Raw genomic sequence first — 15,595 nt, forward strand, 5'->3', positions numbered from 1 at the left:
AATATACCCAAGAAGAATGGTTCCACTTACGTATAGAGTTCAAAAAAAACCCCAGAAGATAGGATTTGTTAGTATGATACAAATGATTTCCAAATCTAAGATTCAAATCATCGAAATTACCATTCTTTCAGGAGCTCACCACAACTGTGCAATATGAAGACTTATTTAAACCCATAGTTTAAAGTCAGAGTAATCTTAAAGTCTAAAACAAATATCCGCACTGGCAACTTTTCTGTGACCAGAGGTGAACACACACTAATGCAGGTCACAGGCATACAGAGGAGGCAGCAGATTGCCATCAGTGAGACAGGCCGTCCAAGGCGGGGCCCAGCCCAGGGCCTCCCCACCTACCCTGGCCCGAAGTGAAGACAGCTACACCCAGATGTGCAGGCAATGGATTTCAAGAGCTGGTCCTCTTCAACTCTAAATACTGGTCACAGCACAGATGCCCACCCAGGGTTTCCAACTCACCAATGAGACTCAAGGAAAACAACGCTCAGAATGTTTTAAACAGTAAAATTAAGCCATCTTAAACTCAAGCACAGGTAAACACCTACGCCGTGCTGCCATACAGCATGGTACAGTGCTTAACCATTCAATTTTTAGAAACTCTCTTGAAACTAGTATTTTCATGATTTGTATTCAAACTGGCATTTACAGTCATCTTTAAATAGATTATCCTTGGCACAGGATCTCACCTAGAGTATTTGTTTGGAAGTTCCTTTTCTGTCTAATGAGAATTCAGAGGTGAACAAGACAACCCCACTGAATGACTACCAATTCCATATTAACAGAACTCTGGCTTAATTACATTGTATTGGGTTATTTGTCGCCAAAATAGACTTAAATACCAGAATAGCTTTGTTAGGCCAAGATTAGACACCTAAAGAACGATAGCAGATTCTAGAAGTCCCTTAACCTGACCATCTACTTTATTTTATCTAATTTTGCCCAAGAATTTAGCATATTCAAATAGATAACAATTAAATCAACGGAAGTTTACAAAGCAGAGTGCTTTTAAAAAAAGGTCTTCCCCATCCTCAACTCATTTGACTGCAACCCTGGTGAGGAAGATGGCCACCATGCCCTGTTGGGAGAGCGTGGGCCAACACTCAGAAGCCACTCTCCATGCTCCCCTGGACAGGGAGCACTTCAAGCCACAGGGTACACCTGTGCTGATCACCCTCACTGAGGGTCTGGAGGACTCACCCTGCCCTCTGCCCTTCATTGGTCACTCCTCCTCCAAACACTGGGGCATAGAAGGCAGAGGGGGCAGCGCTGCTCTCAGTGGGAATGGAAACTGGAGACAGCGGACCAAAGAGAAGAGCAAGGAAGGCCCTGCCCTGGCACAGGTGTGGCCCGCCTCTCAGGAGAGGCACACCAGACACCGACTTCAAAAGCCAACCCAGAGCAGTCAGCTGCCAGGGTCTCCTGGACATGGCACTTCTGGGACCTGCCCAGCACTCAGGCACAGAAGACATGTCTCACGACGGCTAGCTGTGACCCACAGAGACCAACAACATTCACGAGTGAACACATTCACAGCATCTTAGAGAAACACTTGACAATCTAATGAACAACTATCATTAAACTGAGTTACAGTCATCCAGTTGAATGAAACATTGATGATTGGAAGAGAAACACTAGTAAGTAAAAAAAATGTAAAATTAAACAAGAAAACCACAGCTCACCCGAGTTGGAGAGAAAGGCATTTCAATTTCCACCCGCAAAGTCAGCAGCAGACCAGAAGGTCAACCTGCCCATGACCTACATGTTCCATGCACTTGACAGCCTGGCTCAAGGATGGGCGAGGCAGGCAGTGTGAGTGTCACTTGGGAGCTGGTTAGAAACACTTTCAGGCCACTGCCCTGACATCTCCATCAGAATCTGAACGCAAGGTGAGTGCTAAGTGGTCCACCTGCAAGTAGAGTGTGGAGAAGGCCAGCTCCATGCCAAGTCCACCTGAGCACCAAGTCCCAAAGCTACCAGCCACGGCAGGACACGCATGGAGAACATCAGTGAAGAACAGGTATGCAGTGCTGGCCCTGTGACCCCAGGATGAGTGAAAAACACTGGCTGGGCCACAGCCCGCCTCCCACACCTGCTGGTGCTGCGCCTCCTCTAGGCAGTCCCATGCCAAGGAGCCACTTCTCCAGGCACCAAAGGACCAATCGCATCCTGAGGTCTGAAGTCCAAACCCTTTAGCCTCCAATGACAACAGCCTAACATCCCGGCACCACCACAAAGCCTGTCTCTGAACAGTCCTTTCAAAGGCTCCAAAACATTCTGTGATCACAGGTCAGGCCGCCCGAATGCAGCAGGACCTTACTGTGCACAGTGCCCCGCAACATCCGGGCTCCGGGGAGCTGCAGCACCTGAGCACACCAACAAAGAGCCTGTCTCGCACGAGGCTCTGCGTCTGCACCTGCACCTGCGTAGACAGAGCTGCGCCCAGGGTGGCCTTGAATACGCCCCTGAGATCTTGCAGTATCCCAGTAATGCAGGATACCACATCTAGTAGTTTCCAGATTTGTGAAGAGACTGACTCTGGCCAGGAACTTAACTTGGGTTCAGATTTCCCATTTGATGAAAGAAACCACGGGACGTGTCTAATATCAAGAATGGCACCGTGCCCTGGCAACCCCTGCCCTTGGGGTCCACATCCAGAAGTTCACGTGGCTCTCTATGTATCTTCTACTTCTCTACTTCCACTACATTCCTTTTCCCCCTTAAGATGCTTGTAGCAGACATGCTAGTGCCTTGGTTGGCTCATTGCAGACTGCTCTTCCTATACACTGGTTTTCTGGTCACACTCTCCTGCCCTCTGCTACTTTTTTTTTTTTTTTGGTATCAGGGGTTGAACTCAGGGGTGCTTGACCACTGAGCCACATCTCCAGCCCTTTTTATTTCATTTAGTGACAGGGTCTCACCGAGTTACTCAGCACCTCGCTGTTGCTGAGGCTGGCTTTGAACTTGTGATCCTCCTGCCTCAGCCTCCAGAGCCGCTGGGATTACAGGTGTGCACCTGGTTTTTTTGATTGGATAGTGGGTCTTGTAAATCTTATCACGTCAGGAGTCTAGACTGTGCTGTCTTCCTGTCAAGAGCATGGCGATTTTTCTCTGGGGATAGTTTAGCCTGAACAGGCAAGGCCTTCTGGTGCCCAGCTGAAAGCTGGGCTTGTCACAGAGGGTTCTGCATGCTGCCTGGTGGAAACTGGACACCCCTCGGCCCAGGGTGAGCTTAGGAATGTCCCTCTAGGCATGTGCCTCTTAGGCATTACACATTCAACAGGGAGCCTGCCTCTCCCCTCCACCGCTCTCACTGCCTCAGCCCCTCACAGCCCACGACCCAGCCGAGTGCTTCGCTGGAAAGCCTTGATGCCTCCCACTCCAGAGGGGTCCAGAGTGGGGGCAGGTCCCGCTTCCTTCTCTCAGGGATCACAGGCCTGGCAGCCTGTTGCCCAGCTTCTGCACAGCAGCTTCTTAGATTGTGTCCAGGTGTCTACAGAAGACTTCACTCTGGCCCTGCTACTGCATGGTCCCTAAAAGCAAAACTATCCTCTCCTTGCATTAAACAGCATTTTAAAAGCTATAACATTAATGCAGTGTTCACTGGAAATAATGTGGAAGTCATAGTTAAACACAAAGACATAAATGAAATAAATCTGTCGTCCCACTGCCTAGAGAGCCACCGCGGAGGTATGCATGCGCACACTTCCAGCCGCCGCTCCTCGCAGCTCCACACTTTGATGAAGTGGGAATGGAGCCTGACTGCTGCCTCCTGCCCAGGCGACAGGAGTCCTGACTCCTGCTGCTGTGTCCACACAACGGTCACAGTGGCTGCACCGTGCGAGACAGCACAGTGCAGTTCTCCTCCATGGCCTGCTAGGCGTGGCCCAAGGCCTGGAGTCCTTGCTCACGGCTTCTTCCCTGCAGCCACTCACGAGAGCACTGCCCAGGGTACGCCTTGTATGGCCCACCCAGCTCCCAGCTCCATCTCAAGGACCTCAGCAACAGCCAGAGCTGAGGTCTGATAACCACTGAGACAGCCAGGAGGAAGTCGCTCCCCAGGGTGTGCAAGAAGAGCTCGGGCCATCTGCGCTGCGGCGCTCAGAAGAGTGTCTCCACCATGGCCGCTCTTGGAACGGCCCTGTTAGGGTTGGGGTTCCCAGAGCCCTGCCACGGGAGCTGCTGTGGGGAGTCTAGAAAGATCATTTAATTCAAATACTTGATAAATGTTGTCTCAGGCGAAAAGCAGTAGAAAGCCAGAGTCGTACCAGCATGGCGGATGAGCATGTTCCCAGGGAAGGCAGCCCCTCCAACACACCTGAGGGAGGCTGACCCTGCCTCTACTATCTGGAGAAGTCTGAGTCCGTAAGCTCACAATTAGAGAAGAGAGAAAAGAGGGGTTGGGTACTCCCCCAACCCCTCATCTGCAGTCACCCTGCCACACCGACGATACTGTTGCTACTGTGGTTAAGTCAGTCAGAGGCACAGGGGCTCCATAGCAGCAGCAGCAGGAGGGTCTGGGCAAACCCCCCTCTGCTCTGGAGTCCACAGGAACTCAGAGCCCAAAGGCCCCAGTCTTCCTGCCCGTGGTCAAGGCATTCCACTGGTGAGATGAATGGGACAGGGCTGCTGGACCCTCTGAACAGCCTCGCCACCCTCCTGTGGACCCAGAGAGAAGGGTCCCTAGTGGCCGCTGCAGACTCAGCCAGGTGGGAAGCCTCCCCCTGCACTGAGCCCCGAGGCTTCACTCACACCACCTGCCACAGGGCCTACCTGAGGCACTGTACGAGGATGAGGACGGTGTCCTCCGCGAGAAGCTCTTGACCGCCAGACTCTGGCCTCGCTGTTTTCGCCGCCACGCTGTCCGGCATTTGGAGTCAATGCTCTGTTTGATTCGATACCAGTCAGACTCCGTGATTCCAAACTTATAGAAAAGGTGACCTGAAAGAACACATCCCAAAGGAGAGCAGTGAGGTACAGCCATCCTCCAGGGCCCTGCTGCCTGCGAGTAACCTGAACACTGAAGGGGCCAGCTGCCATAGCCCAGCTACCAAAGGCTGACCCAATTCTTGGCACATTTCACCAGAGAAGACAGCCAGGGAACGAGGCCTTCCCAGATCAGACCCCAGACGCATTCAGACACAGTTACACCTCCTTTCAATTCACTTCACTTGTAAAGGACCTGACGCAACCACACGCTGGGGGACAGAAATGCAGAAATGTCAGGCTCGCTGCAGTCCAGTCCCCCCTCTGCCATCCCAAACTCATGGACAGTTTCTCATGTCCCAAATGCCAGGAGAATCAAATCAGGATCCCAACAATGTGGTCAGATCTGGTTTTCCAAAACTGCAGCGGTTACCCCTCTGTCTGCACCTGTCTGCTCAGCCACCCTAGCCTGGGCCTCAACAGCCCCACCTGCCCTCAGCCTCCTGCTGCGCCACCCGCCCCACATTCCCATGGCACGAAATGCACACAGGTGTGGTGCTTGCTCCTGAAGTCTCTCACAAACTCTGGAGCTTGGATTTATCTACCTGTGCGCGCCAGGAAGCCAGCCTTTTCTGGCACACGGCAGATGCTTAGCTCTTCCATGGATATGAGGTGACCACAGGCCGTCTGGAGACACGCTCCAGCACCCCAGGTCTGACGCTCGCTTGTGGACGCCCCTGCCTTTCCACATTTCTCCTTGAACACAGCAGCTCCAGTGCAGGACTGTGTGCTGTGCAGTGCTTCTGCCTGGGCACCCTCCACACACCTGGAAAGGGCACTACCTACACGCCATCCCTGGGCAGGGATGGTGCACATGGGTGCACACCTTCCTGAAGTGCAACTTGGCAGAGCGGAGCACCCACGGGACCTACTTGTCCAGTCGCCCTTCAACAGACAGCTCTCAAAGCAGCACTGATCAGCGTCAGAGGAGCTCCCAGGCAACAATGAGGAGACCGAGGATCTAGGAGGCCCTCCTCGTACCCAGCGGGACATGGGACTCATGAGGCCCTCTCCCACTCCAGCAGTGACCTCTCTGCCAGCCACACGCTGCAGGCAAACAGATGAAACAGAACTGCAGTGGTCAGAAGCTCACACTGAAATACTTCCTGTTTTGAGAATGAATCGCCCTGAGTCTGGACCATCCACTGAGAGCTAAACTATGGCCCTGTCCCCGAACACCTGCTCCTGTTGAGAGCAAAATACCAGAACTGATCAAAACAAAGGAAGTGCTTGTTTTTTAAGTACTATATTACGCATCAGCGGGTTTGTTGCTGTCATTGTTCTGAAGACAGTTCTTGACTTTCTAAATGAGCATGTGTTTAGGGCAGAAATGCAATGGCAACGAAATCCTGTGATTTAGATTAAAAAAGAGTGGATGAAGACAGTGCAGAACTCACAGGATCAGAAAGCGCAGCCAACAGAATGGGAACAGCATGCTCAGCCTCCAACAAAAAAGGTCATCTATAAATCAGACAGCAAATTTCTGGACTATGACTTTCAGGTCACCTCTGAAGAAATCACAGAATCGTCACTCAATAAATATCTACTGAGTGATCACGATATGCTACGTGTGGCTTTACCTGCAGGGCAAAGCCTCGCCAAGTCCCAGGATAGTGACCACCACAGTGACAGGACCCACTGCTGACATGGTCACTGCAGAACCCGCAACTAGCCAACTACCTTAATTTGCTTCACATTTAACAGCCCTGAGGAAAAAGAATGTCATTCACCTTCAAGTCAGTTTTGAGGCAAAAGTCAGAAGAATTGTTTATGAAGTCAAAGGCCAGGTGGCAGTGAGCAGCGCATACAATCCCACCTTCCAGTGCCAGCGCAGAGGAGATGTGGTTCCACTGAGGCCCTCGGCACAGCCCAGCAAGACACTCGGGGAGGCCAGGCAAAAAGCACACCCGTCCTGCTGCTGCTCTGTGCTCAGGCTGCCTCCCCTGTGTCAGTGCGCTGGGGAGTTGGGAGGCAGAAGGCAGAGAGCGCACAAAAACAGAAGCTGCCAGCACTGGCCCTCGAGCTGCCTGCTGCCCATGGAGCCACGCTCAGCTTACTGGAAAGCACAGGGGTGAGTCCTTGCCACTGGCCGGGTCTGGGAGGAGCCATGCCTGTCCACCAGGCTCAGGGGAGGCCCCAGCCAGCTCTTGCCCTGCCCTGGCTAGCTGCCGGGCAGCCCACCTGGGACAGAAAGCAACTCCCCAACAAGTAACTGCCTCCCCACCCTGCAGAACTGCCACTCTGATGTGGGTTCAAATCACAAAAGCAGATTCCCGGCTTTCCCCAGCAAGTCTGGCTGGCGGTGCACCTGGGAGGCGCTGTGGGACAGGGCAGGTGGCACTCGAGGGCAGGGCTTGCAGTCCCGCCTCGGTGGGTGGCACGCTGGGCTCATCAGACACGTTCCCTGTTAGCACGCTCTCAAGTTCAAGGAGAAAGCAAAGCAGGACACAAGCATCAGCAATCTATTCCTTGAAATCACAGACCTCACTTGATAGCAGCTGGCCCAGAAGAGCAACAGGAGTCCACACTGCTCTGAATGGGCAGTTGAGCGAGTGTCCTCGTGGTGACACTACAGACCTGTACACATCCAGCCAGTGTCCCACCACCACCACTGCATGCACTGTGATGAAAAAGACATGGATCCTCAGCTCGCTGAGCCCCTGTGCTGCTCTCCGCGGCCTCAAGGCACAGCGTCCAGGTCCCTGCTGATGAGGGGCCTTCCGCTGGTCTCCATCTCTCACAGGCTTCTTCTCAGCCAGCCACCAGCCTCAACTGACCTGACCCCAGCCCAGCTCTCGGTCAAACTGGTGCACTCAGTGTCCCCTGCCATGCTGAGTGCCTGTGCACAGCCTGTGTCCCTGGCACACGTGCAGAAGCCTCACCTGTTACCCTGCAGTGCTGGGGAAGGGACAGTACCCAACCAGCAAGTTCAGAGGAACCCACTCCTCTGCAGTGGGTTGAGCAGCACCCCCTCAATTTCACATCCTTCCCAGGACCTCAGAGTATGACCTCACTGGGAACCAGGGTCTGTGCAGATGTGATTCATTAAGTGAAAATGAGGTCATACCAGTGGCTCCTGCCCCAGTGTGACTGGTGTCCTTATATGGAGAGGAGAAAAGGACAGATGCACACACTGGAAAAGAGGGCCCTGTGGCAATGTGGCAGGGGCTGGAGCCAGGTTGCCAGGAGGTAGGGAGTACCAAGAAGTGCCACCACCAAACACAAGCTGGGAGAGGGACAGCCCCTTCAGAGGAGGTACAGCCCTGCCAAGAACTGCAACTTGGCCACATGGCCTCAGAGCCATCAGAGAGCCACCTCTGGGTTCCCAGCCCCCAGCCCCCAGGACTTTCCACAGACGTCCCAGGAACTCAGCACACCCTGCAGGACACAGCAGGTGGAGAAGACAGACCGGGGCTCCCAGAGGTAAATGTGCACCTCACACCTGTGTCCTGTGACTTCTAGCAGAAGACTGTCTGCTAAAAAAGGGGGACTGTAGCCCTCTGCGGGTCACCTGGGAGTGTGGGACTTTGTGCAAATCAAGCAAACTCCCACCAAGCACCCAAGAGGCCCAGCGGTCTCCCATCCACACCAGCCTTCTTCACAGATGCCCCCAAAGGCCGTGGCGGGGGGTGTTGATTGTGTTTTCACTTCACTTCTGGCACCTTACGGGTTAGGACTAGCTCTTCTGAGGAGTTTAAAAGTCAAGGTTCATATGATCAATAGGAAAAGCTGTAAGAAACATGCCTGCACTCTCAATTCAAGTAACAAGAACACACTCCTTAAAAGAAGGTTCCACAGTTCCCAAAGTTACAAGAATGCACAACTTCTGGTGGGACACAAACTATTTCATTAGCTGCCCTACATTCTGGGAGGCCCATTGATTCTTGGGAGTCCTCGAAAAGTCAGTACCCAAGAAAGCAAATCCCCCCTTCAATAAAAATGTTCCCTCATTTCACAAAAATGGTATTTAGAGATGTGACCTACTATGTGTTTCAAAATACAGATTTCTGTCTCCAGGGGGGAAAAAAAGGAGAAAATATTTCTGTCAACAAACAGGAAGAAGAAATGTAGGCCAGTCTTCTCCATAATGGGCAGCCCGGGCCCAACGATGATGGCTGCAGGCTGGAGCCTCAAGCCCTGGGTGTCACTGCAGACTCTGGAAGGGGCAGCAGGAGGAGGCAGGTGACAATACCAGTCTGCTCCCATCACGAGCTGAGCTGAGGCCTCAGTCTGTGTGCGTTTTGTGCTGTGTTCGGAGGAGTAACCAGCAGTAAGCAGTAAAGCAGGAAAGCGAGAAAAGGCAGGCCAGCAGCTGGAGCGTTTCAGGGTCATCTGAACACCCAGCGGCACCTGACTGCAGAGGCCTCACTGACACACACAGGTGCACCAGGTGGGCTCCCACTCAGCCTGAGGGCTGCACCCAGCGGAGTGGATCTGTGCACACACACCACCCCTTGCCAGGGGCTCCACAGGCGTAGAGGGCCACATCCACTGGCAGAGCCCGATAGCAGTTCTGCCAGGTTTCTCCCCATCCCCTGAGGAAGCAGAGGCTCAGAGGCCAGCAAGGGGCCAGCAGTCATGGGTAGGTCCTAATCAACAGCCTGTGCCCCTTTCCCCCAAGAACCGACTCCAGCAGGAGCTGCCAAGTGAACGGAAGCACTATGAGCACCAGTCTGACAATGGCAGGGCAGAACCTTGCACACACCCCGTGGCCTTGCGGCTCCTTGTTTCCCTGTCCTCCACAACCTCTGGAGCTTTGCCCTGTGTCTAATTTCAGGACACACGGGCAGGGCACTCTGAAGCCCCAAGGGAAGGAAGACACGGAACACGCCCCCACTGTGAACATTTGAAACACAGATGTGGTTCTTTGGAATCCCCTGTCCAAGGCCTCCCCCCGGGCCCTGGACTTGGTCACATGGCTATCTACTAAGCAAGGACCACAGCCGCCACACTCACTCTAAAGCTGCCCCCTGCAGCAATGGACAACTAGAGTTACCCAGAGGTGAGGCTCCCAAGTGCACAGTACCCTGGTCCAACACCGGCTCCCTGTTCCTCCTGGTGAAATGGCACACACAGGGTCACAGCCTAGAAATTAGTGTGTAGGACACAAGCTCTGAGCCACAGTGCAGCTCCAGTGAACTGGCTATGACAGACCAGACCTGCCCCTTCCTCCTCTAACAGCCCCCAGCCTGCTCTTGATGGTGGTGTCCCAGGTGCTAACAGGGAGCCATGCAGATGGCACAAGAGGGGCACACCACACTCCCTGGCACACTGAGGAGGAACATCTGTAAACTCCTTCTCCATTGCGTATAGATTATTGTGACACCAACAGCAGATGTGCACTGAGTCAGGAGCACCTCGATTCCATCAAGTCCAGGCTGTCCAGTGCTGGGCTGTGACTATAGCCCTGAAGGCACCTGCACAGCACCTGGGCTGCGAGTGTAGACAAGGGTTTGTGCCATTCTCCAGGAGCACCCCCCCGCCTCCAGGAAAGCCCCAGCAAAGCCACTGCACCAGCCTTCACTGTCCAGCACTGCCCAGAAGCCACCAGGGACAGGCCCAGGGGTTGCTGGACGTGGGTGCCAGCAGCCCATGAGTGGAGCCTACAGAACCCGAGAGGGCGACAACACAGGCTCTGCACGTGTCCCACACCTCTGACCCCTGTGTGTGGCAGCTGCCTGAATACGGAGAAGCACAGCAGGCAGGCTGACTCCTGGCCAGAGAGCCCAGGCCTGCCCCTTGGTTGTGGGGACAGTACCTTCCACCAGCCTGCGCAGACTCTGGGAGCTGTTCCTGGTGAGAGCTAATAAAAACATCAGCTCCAGGTTGCAGACCTTTCCTAACAGAAAGGGTCATGTGCAACGTGGAGGGCTACATCTGAGGACAGGGCTGCAGCACGTGCCTCCTCCATCGTGGGCACCGGAATACTGTGTGCTGGACACAGATTCAAGCCACAGAAGCATGCTCCAGACCTGGGCTCTCTGACAGAGCTGCATGCTGACTGGCTTCCTGCTGGGCCTCATCAGAAGTCATGCTGGCTGGCTCCCAAAGCAGGTGGACTCTGAATAAAGGGCCTAGGGAGCAAGCAACAGGCCAGTGGGCACTGGTGAAAAGGATCTGGCCCTTCTGTGCCCCTCTTGTAAGTCTCATCAGTAGAATGACAGCCTTGAGCAAGAGCCGTTCTTCAGAGAGAGCAGCTCGGGCCACACTGAAAACTAAGGTTGATCCTAGGCACTGTCCTGGCTTCCAGCATGGCCAGGCCAACATAGGAACATGTGTTGTAGACCAAGGCCAAGGCACCAGGAGGACAGAGACAGAAGGCACTCCACTCTTGCCAGCAGCTGCTCAGGAGAGTCGTGGTCAACAGGAGGCAGGGGAGGCCCAGCTCTCCCACCCTCTTCCTCAAGAGGGGCCCAAGGACAAACAAGGCCACAATTTCAAAGTCCCTGGAGCAACACACCCCCTGATGTCCTTCTCACTGTGGGATATCAGTCAATGCCTTCCTAGAGGACTCTTGTCTCTGAACCTCCAAGCTCTGTGACCACAAAGACCAGCACCCTCTCCAGCACTGGACACGTGGGCCCCAATCTGGTTCACCAAAAGCCTCCACAGTCCTCTCCACCCCCAGCCACAGGAAGTGGGAGAGGCCCACTTACACCGGATCCCGTAGATGGTGAGCGGGTCCAGCTGCTTCTTCCCGTGCTTGCCCTGGCCGGAGAGGTTGGACACCGCCTGCACCTCACGGTGGAAGAGGTAGTCCAGCAGCGTGAGCGCCATCTTCTCGGCCGTTCGGCAGTTGGTGCTGATGTGCAGCATGTCGGAGGGGATGATGGCGCAGCGCACCCTCATCTCAGGGTTGTTCTCGTCGCCCAGCCAGGTGCCGTTGGGGTAGTCCTCTGAAAGAGACGGGTCCTGGGTGAGACGGCTGCAGGGCACGCTCCAAAGGAGCGCTCCCATTCCAGGTGGCCTGAGCGCCTGCTCCAACAGGCTCAGGACGTGGACCCACGGCTGTCCCCCAACCTCCCTGTGGCTGCAGGAGGGAGGGTTCGAGTCTGACAGCAGCAGCCATACCTCGCCCAAAAAGGCGACCTGGATTTCTTACTTCACTTCAGAAAGTCAAATGAGGGAGACCACATCATGTGGACATTCTGTGCTGCACTCCAGGCTTCCATAGGAGCCAGACCACCTCGTTACCTCCCTGACAACAGAGAAGACAGGGTACTGAGCGCTGTCCACACGTTGGGAAGCTACCCGGAGGGGTCTTGCCCTAAGCTCGTGGGGTGTGGTACCACTGCTGCAGTGCCCTTGGGAGCAGTCCAGAATTCACCCAGGCCCAAGCCATCCTGTGTTGGGAAGGGAGGGTATAAACAAGCTCTGGGCTCAAACACCAGGTTTTCTTTACACCCTGGCAGTGCAATGAGCTCTAGAAAACAAGCCTCACGTCTTCCCTCTGCTTTAAGCACTGCCCCCCACAAGCAAGAATGGGCAGGGGCACCCACTTTCCCTGTGCATCCTCTCCACCACGGGTGTGATGGCCACACTGAGCGCGCTTGTCCCAAATGAGAACTCAGTGCACCCATCTCCGCTCTGAGCTGCCTCTCAGAGAGCACACCATTGTCTTCTGCACTGTATTAGCCCGCGGGGATGCACCGCCTCCACAGCACCCCTGAGTTCTGCTCCAGCAATCCAGACAGCCCCCCACCCCTCTGTGGCTGCCCTCTGTGGACGGCTTGGCAGTGAGTGTGGAGTCCATCTGTGGGAAGCACCTTCGCTGGTCCTGCTCAGAGCACCAGGATCCCTTTCCTCTTCTCCAGGTCAAAGCTCCTTCCCCACCACACGCATTTTCCTCAATCATGTGGACCAGAGTGCTTTAACTTGTGATCTCAAAGGTCAGGAGTACAGAACGACAGCTTTATGCCATGATCCGGGCAGGTATGCAGCAGCAGCAGCAGGGCCTACAACACCACCCAGAGCCCAGGCCTGCCCCTGACCACAGCTCCAGTCTCACCCAGTTCCCTGAACACAAGGACTGCCACAGAACATCAGGGTTGGGCAGGGAGCCCTGTCCACGCAAACACACGTCCCTGGGGTGGGGGTGAGGTGAGGGCTGGAAGCACTGCTCAAGGCACTACGGCTGGGCTCCTGGCTGTAGCTGAGGATGGAAAACAGCTCTGATTTTCAGAACTCAAAGTAAGACATGAGGAAGTGGAAAGGTAGTGCTATGGGTACCAGCTCAGATACAGGCGCTTTTTGCAAAAACCAGCCAGTCACTATTACATTCAGCCAGTGGATAGAGTCAAGTGGACACATGACTCAAGAGGTAGGAGGGGAACCCAGCAGGGGCTGTCTAGGGACATGAGGGAATGGTGAAAAGACTCCAATCTCCAGGATACTTACTAACTGATCTGCAACTATGTCTTGGACAACCTTGTGCCTGCCACCAGGTCTAACGCTCACCGTCTAAGGCCTGGCTCAGCTGCAGGTCTTAATTCTAAGGCACCAAGTTCAATTGTGAAGCCAGAGGAGCCATGGAGTTGGGGGTGGCTGCCCCAAGGATGGAGCAGGACAGAGTCCTGGGATTTAACTAAACTTCAGTCAAACAGAAGGTGGTATCGCTGACACCAAGAATCTCTGGACTTAGTATTTCAATATCGGGGGTACAGAGACGAACAGTGAACATGCTTCGAGGGGCAGCAGTACTCTGTGCTATCAGAGGTGGGGGCACTGGCTACACCTGCCTACCCTGCCTGCCAGTCACACAGGGACAAGGGAGAGCACAAGGAACAGTGGGCAGAGGTTTTAGCTTCATCTCTGAAACTGCCAAAGATCACTGTGGCCTTCCCCAGAAGTGACAGGAAGGCCGAATCTTGCCTGGCCAACCTCCACCTGTTTCAGTGATTCTAAAGTAAATACTGGACCAGAGAGCTCAGCACTGTTTCCAAACGGAGGACAACATCCCATCCAAGCATCACTGAGAACTCCCAGTTACCATTAAGAACCTCCCTGTCTTGCTCAGGGCGAGTGTTAGCTCCCACAGGACCACAGTCCACACTACCTTCCTCCCTGCAATCCACCTATGAGGCAGCACCAAAGGCAACAGTACTCCCTGGAGGTCATCGCAGTCATCCCAAACTCCTCACTCGCTGCCAGGCAGTCCAAGGAGGAGGCTCACAGGAAGGGAGGAGTGGCCAGCTGCAGCTGAGTGGAGTGCCGTGGAGGTGGTGTGGCCCCGTGGCTCCTGCAGTGCAGAAGGCCCACTCGCCAGGGTGGTGGTGGCCTGTCACCCGTTTCCCTTAACCCTGTGGACATATTGCTTTGACTGAGCCAGACCCTCGGCTTGGCCTTAGTATGTGAGGATGCGTAAGATGCGCCAGTCTCCCAGCATGCCAGCCCAGAGGAGTCAGGTGGGGTGGGGCCAGCAGGCCTGGAGGAAGCACACCAGAGGGCCTGCAAAAGCCTCCGGGATCCTATGGGCGGAAGACTCCGGAGTCAGCTGCTTCCTGTGCTGTGGCCCGTAATGACGCTGTCCAGGCTGAACTCAGGGCCACCCTGAACCCTGCCTTCACTGCACAGTCCTCCCTGGCCTCCCTCTCTGCTCCTGCCCACCACATACCTCGGAGCTCCCAGAGAGACTCGGATGGTGCCAGCCCCTCCAGGCTTGCCCTGCACAGCTCCCCACTCTGCTTCCAGCCCCAGCACGACCCAGTTAGTGCAGCTTCACCAGGCCTGCAGGTTCCCATCCCCAGCTTACTCCCCTGGGGGCACAGTGAGGCTGGCTACATCTTAAGTATCCTCACATGCTCAAGGCCAAGGGGTCTGGCACAGCAGGTAGTTCTGGATCCAGGCTTCTGGAAACTGTCCTTAAAAAATACCATAGTGCAGGGGCTGGGGCTGGGGCTGGGACTCAGTGGCAGAGCACTTGCCTAGCCCATGTGAGGCACTGGGTTCGAATTTTAGCACTGCACATAAAAATAAGCAAATAAAATAAAGGCATGCTGTCCATTTACAACTACAAAAAAATTTAAAATTTTTTAAAAAGACCATAGCCCAGTCCCAGGCCCAGAGATACCAATGTGGTCAACAGAAGAAAAGAAATTCAGGTAGAAGCCCTAAGTGATTCCGATTCATGGCCAGCATCAAGTAGCAGGTTCCAGGCACTCCATCTGATGGAGGTGATCAACCAGTAATCGAGGGACTATCCTGGGCTGTGGGTCTCAACACAGCAGCAGCAGCAGCAGCAGCAGCAGCTAAGGGAGATTTTCTAGACATGCTCATTCGTGGGTGGTGGCATCCCACAATCCAGAGGCTGCAAGGTGGGCCCTGCTCAGCAGGGAGCTTGGTGCTGGCCATCCTGTGCTGGGAGGGCCACACCCCGTGCAAACCCAGTGCTTCTCAAGAGCCAGGAGCTCACCAAGGCACACTGAGCTCTGTGGGGGCGAAGGCTAAGCATGGGGGCTCCCACCATAGTCACTCAGTCAAAGCAAAGCACTTTCAGCGTCCTTCTGAGAAGATGCTGGCCCTCAAAACTTCAAGAATTTAAGTGACAACTTCTCTGTACTAAAATCAAAGGTATTCTTTCATATAGGCTTCCTGATGAAAT

General features: G+C 54.4%; 1 protein-coding gene across 7 annotated transcripts in view; it reads right to left on the reverse strand.

Moving 5' to 3' along the window:
* Positions 1 to 15,595, reverse strand: part of Banp (BTG3 associated nuclear protein) — an 84,280-nt gene that overhangs the window by 20,800 nt on the left and 47,885 nt on the right. For all 7 annotated transcript variants that reach the window (XM_047528267.1, XM_047528266.1, XM_047528265.1 and 4 more), the window contains 2 exons: positions 11,652 to 11,891; positions 4,783 to 4,950 (listed from right to left, as the gene is read on the reverse strand). In XM_047528267.1, the coding sequence (XP_047384223.1) occupies positions 4,783 to 4,950; positions 11,652 to 11,891 (408 nt within the window). The remainder of the gene's footprint in view (positions 1 to 4,782; positions 4,951 to 11,651; positions 11,892 to 15,595) is intronic.

Source organism: Sciurus carolinensis, chromosome 16, assembly GCF_902686445.1.
Source record: "Sciurus carolinensis chromosome 16, mSciCar1.2, whole genome shotgun sequence".
In the NCBI taxonomy this organism is placed as follows: Eukaryota; Metazoa; Chordata; class Mammalia; order Rodentia; family Sciuridae; genus Sciurus; species Sciurus carolinensis.